Genomic DNA, 7,903 nt, shown 5'->3' with positions numbered 1-7,903 from the left:
AGTTATCAGAAGGAATTTGGGTTAATATTGTGCCATGAACCTCAATTTCTTCATGTCAAGAGAGAAAAGAAGATAATCAACTATAAGTGCTAAAAGGGCTGGAAAGATAATTTAGTCCAACTCTTGCATTATAGATTAAGAAACCAAGGCAGAGAAAAGTAAAATGATTTATCCAAGATTAAGAAGATAGATTTATCCAAAATAAAGTTAAATTGGGTTTTGAGCCCATGTTGTCTGAATTCAGATTCAATACTCTTTTCTCTAATCCATGTTGGAAGGAAATTCTTTTGTAAAACTGAAAGGGCAATACAAAAATGGGTTTTGAGTATTTAGTATTATTTCAGTTGTTTTTTTAATCATCCCCAGCAACTAACATAATGTTCTGCATATAGTAGGTGATTCTTTTTTATTTATTTTGAATAGAAGCTTTAGTTCAAAATGACCCTAAACAATGTGGTACAATGGCAATAGAATGAAATAATCCTGAGAGTGGATCTAATTTAAAGTAGGTAAGGAACTCCTAGCGCAGAAGTTCTTCTATCAATAAAATTAGGCATGTTTTCTCCAAGTTAGAAACAAGGAAAGTTCTTTGAGAAACTAAGATATTAAGTCTTAGGATGCCCAGGATCACATAGCCAGTATGGGTCAAATGGAGAACTCAAATCCAAGTCTTCCTTACTATAAGACTTGCTCCCCCTCCCTCACGCTACTCTTCTTTTTCTGTTCCCTCAGTTTCTTCAATTAGGCTAGTTGCATTTGTACTTCTTTACAGGATTCTTATGACAAATCTACTTTGTAAACCTTAAAATGCATAATAAATCTGAACCGTAATTGTAAATCCTGGCTCTTCTTGCTTCCTGTGTGATTCAACTATTTGGGAGTTTATTTTCTCAATTGTAAAATTATTGGATTGAACTAGAGCTCTTCCAGCTCTAAGCTTTAGTCAGCACAATATTATATGATGAAACTATTTTTTATGTTTATTTGGGCATATTACTATTAAAAATGTTGTACAAGTGATAAAATGAAATAAAATGTTCTGACTAAAGAATGATATTAAAGTGGAAAAACCTTGAGATCAATAAGTAAATGTATAAATAACATGAATAAAGTGTCAAAATGGAAAGGAAACTTAGAAATCTTTAAGTTGAATACTTTATTTTCATATAGGAATTCATGTTCCAAAGAGTGGAAGTGACTTCTCATGAAACCAGCAAATAGAGGATCTGGGTCTCAAATCCATGTCCTATGATATCATCTCTCATACTTTTTCCACTTTACTGCATTTTTTGAAAAGATGGATTTTAATATCATAATGTTTGTTTTAGAAGAGAAGTATAGAATTTATGACATAGATTTGTGATCCTTGCATTTATTCATATTTTCCTTCTTATGTCTATATATATAAAAAGTAAGGAATATAGATAGGTAGAAGAAGTAATGGTCTTCCCTTTAGGCTTTGTATTTTTTTTCTATAACTATTTCCATTTCTCTACTGTAAATAAGAATAGTAGAAGGTGTGTGTGCATTTGAAAAAAATGAGGAGCCTATAAACCCAAAGTTACTCTTAGCAATAACTAACTATTCCTTACATGGAAAATGAATAGGTATAGTTTTGCTTATAGAGATCAAAATCAACAAAGACTCAGAGTTCAACTCATGTTAAGTCAGTCTGAAGAAAAGATTAAGCCTGATAGTAGAGTTTACTGAACTCTGTTCTATGTCCTTATTAACAGTGTCTAGAGTAAAATATCACCTGCTGAGGGAGAGAATGTTATTCTAATCAAGGAAAAAACCTGGAAGTGTTTTTCCTTCCCTAGAGAGGGTTCTTGATTATCTTTTGGATGTCAAGATAATAGAATAATAAAAAGAAATAGGTGTTGAGTAGGCTTGATTTAAGAAGAGAAAGAGAGATATAAGAATAGCTATAGTCTGCAGAATAGTGCAAAAAGGTTCTGGAATAGAGAACAGCATCATGCATCAATGACATTTCAGAAATGAAAACACCCTCTTGATTCCTCCTTGTATCTCCTTGTTCCGAAAACTGTAGACAAGTGGGTTCAGGGTAGGAGTCACCAGAGTATATAATGCAGCTACCACCTTATCCCTTTCAAAGTTATAAGTAGAAGCTGGACGGATATAAGTATAGATTACTGGGGAGTAGTAGAGGGATACCACCAAGAGATGGGAGGAGCATGTAGAGAAGGCCTTCCTCTTGCCTTCTGTGGTACGAATGCGAAGGATGGCAGCAATGATGAAGCCATAGGAGATGCAAGTGAGGATGAAGTCCCCCATAGCCAGAGCAATGTCAGCCACAAATACCATCACTTCATTTGTCCTTACAGGGCTACAGGACAGTGCAAGCAATGGGGGGATCTCACAGAAGAAATGGTTAATTGTGTTGGGTCCACAGAAAGTCAGCCTGAGGATGAGGCCTGTATGTACCCAAGAGTTGGCAATAGCTATGACCATGACAATGCAGAGAATTAGCATGCACATATTGCGGTTCATAATGGTGCTATAATGCAAGGGGAAACAGATAGCCACATAGCGGTCATAGGCCATTGCGGTAAAAAGAACCATCTCAGCTCCCAGGGACCAAGTGAAAAAGAAGAGTTGGGACATACATCCCTCATAAGAAATGGTCTTATCCATTAATAGCATGTTTTCTAGCATCTTTGGGATGATAGTGGAGGTACAGACAATGTCCACCATACCCAGTACCAATAGGAAAAGATACATAGGAGAATGAAGGGTGGTGTTATAAATGATGGCAATTACAATAATCACATTGCCAAGTAGTGCCACTAGGTAGATGAAAAGGAAGATGATGAAGAAGATTCCTTGGAGTTCAGGCTGCCCAGAAAGCCCCACCACCACAAACTCAGTAACAGTGCTATGATTCATCCTGCCTTGTCAGCACTGTGGGACATACAACACAATAATCAGTTTTGGAATAATTAGTTGAAAAAGTATTCATTAAAAAGCAGAGCTAGAGATGTGAATTTTATAAAGTCAAGGGAAGATTTGGTTTCTAGATACTGCATTAGAAGTATTCTTGTCATGATATGATCTCTTCCTTTCTTTCTCCATCATTCCCTAGGTGTCTCTCACTAAGCTTCACATTCTGGTAGTTCAATACTGTCAGTGCACAGAGGAGCAACGAAGTTAAACAAAAGAATATTGAATTACCTCACCAGTGGCTATAATGATACCATTTTGGCATGAAAGTTATATGAATGAGGGTATGATATTAGTTTATAAAGGGATGCATAAACATTGTGCATCAGGTATACTTTTTATCTGTGTCTCTCTTGGTTCTAACCAAGAGCAGGATATGGAAAATGTTAAGAGACCCATGTAACCATAGATATTAATAAGGTTGCTAGTGGTCATAGGAAGTGATAAATGGAACAAGAATATTACTTTTATGTCCATTGAATTAACTGATCTTTACAATCAAAATCAGAATGATCTTAAATAGAGACAAAGTTGGTTATTTGACTAAACTGTTAAAGTCTTTTACTGGAAATGATCACTTTCTTCAGTGATTCTGTATAGAACTTGATTTTTTCTCTCTTTTTTTGAATGGGAAAAGCTCTTTGATTGAATTGGTTTAATCAATTGACTATTTTATTATCACAGATATTATAAAAATATTTTCTTCAATGAAGTGGAAAATTTATATTTGGGAATTAAAAAGATATGATTATTAAGATAATTCACCACCCTTATCAAAACTCTTTATAATTCCCTATGATTTTGTCTGCCTTGTCTAAAGTAGTAAAGTTCTTCAGATTTTATGAATTTTATTCACTTCAAATAATTAATACGGTTATTTTTAACCTCAAATAATTAATAGTCAACTGAATTTTATAGTTACCTATATAATTACTCAATTGAGAGAAAATAATCAAAATTACTGGGCACAAAGCTGTATGGATGCTAATTTATTTTCCAGACATATAATATGTGACTCAAAAACAAAAAGTTGAAATGTAAAGATAAAAATAAGTAAATAAAACAATTATCTTGTTGGTATAATGCCATATAATTTTAATTGATTTTTCCCTTGTTGCTTGGTTGAAGTAAGTGAAATTACAATTTGTTAATATTGTATAGAATTAATGAGAAAACTTAGGTCAAGTGATTTATCTAGTATCACACTAAAGTTTTCTCATATATAAAATGGGAGAAATCTTGCTTTACCTACAACACAGGGCTGTATTGAGAACTTTAAAAAGTGATGTATATAAAATAAGTTAAATTTTTGCATTATTTTTAAAAGGAGCTCATGTATCATAAAGATATTACTAAGTCAAATGTCATCTTACCTTATGTCATATCTGTTTCTGATAATTGTTGCTAGAATTAATAATTTTTTCTGTCTTCATTGCTGGTTTTCACTAAGAATATCTATAGATTAAAACATTGAGGAAATATTTAGATGATAGTCTGTGTCAAAGCCTTCATTGTATGTAGTAAAGATATTGTAGACACATGTGAGGCACAACTAAGGGAGATCAATTCTATTATTTAGAGGTATTCTGAATTTTAGGAAAAAGGAAGAGGTAAATCATTTAGTCAGCAAGCATTTATTATATTCCAGGCATTGTGCTATGTTGAAGATCTAAAAAAGAGAGATATATAATTCTATTCCTCAAAGAGTTTACAATGTGTAGTGTTCTATATTTCTATATTGAAATTGAAATTTTCCCCACAGAAGGGGGAAAATATTAACAGTATGGGGGACTTAGAAAGGTAGTATTTGAGCTAACTTAAAGGAAGTCAGGGATTTTAAGAGACAGAGATATGAAGAATAGGAGCTAGAGCATCATGTGTGAGGAAGAGTGAAAAGTCCAGTGTGAATGGATCAGAAATACATGAAATAATACTTGAAAAATAGGAAAAGGTCAAATTGTGATTTTAAGTCGCAAACAATGGACTTATATTTGATTCTTGTAGTAATAGGGAACCCCAGGAATTTATTGAATATAGGAGCAATGTTTAACCTTTAGAAAAATCACTTTGGCAACTAAGTGGAAGTTGGTTTGGAGAGGGGTAAGAGTTGACGCAAGACTAATTAGAAGGTTATTGCATGGGGCAACTAGGTGGTATAGTGGATAGAGTACCAGCCCTGGAGTCAGGAGTACCTGAGTTCAAATTTGGCTTCAGACACTTAATAATAATTACCTAGCTATATGGCCTTGGGCAAGCCACTTAACCCCATTGCCTTGCAAAAAAAAAAAACACTAAAAAAAAAGGTTATTGCAATAGATCCACACTAGAGTTTATGAAGACTTGAATTAGTGTGGTGACTGTGAATAGAGAAAGTGTCAGTCATAAAGTTTTTTTTCTTTTTAGGGTTTTGCAAGGCAAATGAGGTTAAGTGACTTGCCCAAGGCCACATAGCTAGGTGATTATTAAGTGTTTAAGGTCAGATTTGAACTCAGGTACTCCTGACTCCAGGACTGGTGGGCTGGTGCTCTATTCACTGCACCATCTAGCCGCCCCAGTCATAAAGTTTTTACAGAATCATTTCTGTTATCTTGGAATGATCAATACACAAACCTCCTCCCCCCCACCCCCCAGTAAAAGAGCACACTTCATTTTATAATTAAATTATGGAGAAATTAAGCCAAACAAACACAAATGTAATGACTACCTGCCACCATCATATGAATTTATTAGAGAAAATGGAGCATATTCAAAGGAAACTGGCCAAGATAGTAGAATGAATGCAAATTATGAACTGGAACAAATTCAAGAATGTATTGTTGGGGCAGCTAGGTGGCGTAGTGGATAAAGCACCAGCCCTGGAGTCAGGAGTACCTGGGTTCAAATCTGGTCTTAGACACTTAATAATCACCTAGGTGTGTGGCCTTAAGCAAGCCACTTAACCCCATTTGCCTTGCAAAAAATAAAAAAAAAAACCTAATAAAAAAATAAAAAAAAATTATAAAAAAAAGAATGTATTGTTGAAGGAATTAGGAAGTCTCCACTTGGATAATAGAAGACGAAAAGAAAAATAAATAAAAAGAAAAATATTAAATTAAAAAAATTAAAGAAATTAGAGCTAAAAGATTCATGATGTCTTCTAATTGGAACTGCTAAAAAATACACATTTCTCAGCACCACATTAAACTTTCACAAAAAATGACCATGTATTAGGGTGCAGAGAAATTGCATACAAATGTAAAGAGACAAAAAGACTAAACATAGCTTTTACAGAACACAAGTTATAGAGAATTTTAAGATTCACAAGTGATTAACACAGTTCCAAAGGGAGAGCGCTAACAATGAAATCCTAAGCAATGAGTGAAAGAATAAGCAATATAAACACTGAATAATTATGTGAAAGAAAATGCTAATGATGAAACAACATGCCAAAATTTCTGGAATATAGTAAAAGTAGTCCTCACATGAAAAATCATATTCCTACATATATATTAACAAAAAGGAAAAGAAGAATAATGTATTATATAGACATTCTAGAACAGAAAATTATAAGCAAATAAACAAAATGAAGACATTAGAAAAAATGTTTGAATTTGAATTTAATATTGAATTTGAATAATTTGGATGAAAATAAGATGGAAATAGAAGATAAAATTATAGAAATGATAAATTTAAAAAGACTAGCAAAATTGATAAATACTTAGCTAATCTGACTGAGCAGAGTAGAAAATTGATCAACAAAATAGTAAATGAAGCATGTGAAATCACATGAAAAAAGGAAAAATAATTATCAGAACTTATATTTATAATTACATTATAATAAATCTGAGAAGCAGAAAGAGACAAAGGAATACCTTTAAAAATGTAAGCATAAAAATATTAACAGAAAGTCAAGTAGAAATCTTAAATACTCCAGTGGCTGAAAAAAAATAGGTGGAAAGTAAATAGCAAGCATATAGGGAACCTCTTATTACAGATAGATTTAGGGAATAATTTTTATCAAACTTCTAAAGAGAAATTACTTCTTATTCTACACAAGTTATATTTAAAACGAAAAAGAAAGATAAGGCAATACCTAAACTAGGGAAGAACAAAGACAGGAAGAACCAATAATATTAATGAATACTGATTCAAATTAGAAAAATAAAATATTATTAAACAAAATATAGTGATTCATTTAAGACATCATGACTAAATGCTACATTAGTAAAACAATGAACATAGTAATAACAAAAAGCATCTAAAATTTAATTATTATCTCAACATTAATAATAAATAATAATAACAATAATATTTGTCCTTCATTCCCAAAGAAGACCATGACATCAGGGAAGTGATGCCATGACAAGCACATGAATTGGATTTGAATGAGAGGTTGCTGTGCTAAGCGTCACTTTCTCCTCCAGAGTCCTCTGGATCCAGTGGCCAGATATGAATCAGAACGACTAGAGATGGCCCTGGATGTGAGGCAGTCAGGGTTAAATGACTTGTTCAAGGTCACACAGATAGTAAATGTATAATGTCTGAGACTGGATTCGATCTCCCATCCTTCTGACTCCAAAGCCAGTGCTCTATTCACTGTGCTATCTAGTTACCCCTTATCTCAACATATGTAGGAAAAAGAATAACCCTAATTGATGCAACAATCTCTGTAAAGTAGAGATACATGGGATACTTTTCTTAATATCACATAAAATCATGCATCTAAAACCAAAAACAAGAATTATATTCAATAGAGACACATTAGAAACTTTTTTCTAGTAAATACAAAAATAAAGCAAGAATTCCTTTTCTCCCTACTATTATTTGGTACAGTTTTGAAAATATGGCAATAATTCAAAAGAAAGATATTAAAATTATAAAAATAGGTGAAGAGAAAATAAAAATGATATTGGAAATTTATAAGGAATCAGCAATGATGCTAATTGAGACAATGAATAACCGC

The 7,903-nt window shown here is 32.8% G+C and overlaps 1 protein-coding gene across 1 annotated transcript; it reads right to left on the bottom strand.

The window, feature by feature from the left end:
• Positions 1–1,980: 1,980 nt before the first annotated feature.
• OR13G1 (olfactory receptor family 13 subfamily G member 1) lies at positions 1,981–7,284 on the bottom strand. Its single transcript, XM_074220668.1, has 2 exons — positions 7,277–7,284; positions 1,981–2,908 (listed from the first exon to the last, which is right to left on the bottom strand). Exons 1-2 carry the CDS (start codon positions 7,282–7,284, stop codon positions 1,981–1,983), a joined length of 936 nt encoding a protein of 311 aa, XP_074076769.1.
• Between the last annotated feature and the right edge of the window lie 619 nt (positions 7,285–7,903).

Source organism: Macrotis lagotis, chromosome 2 (genome assembly GCF_037893015.1).
Source record: "Macrotis lagotis isolate mMagLag1 chromosome 2, bilby.v1.9.chrom.fasta, whole genome shotgun sequence".
In the NCBI taxonomy this organism is placed as follows: domain Eukaryota; kingdom Metazoa; phylum Chordata; class Mammalia; order Peramelemorphia; family Peramelidae; genus Macrotis; species Macrotis lagotis.
Note: the sequence above shows the minus strand (reverse complement) of the source record. Positions and strands in the feature narration are given on the sequence as shown.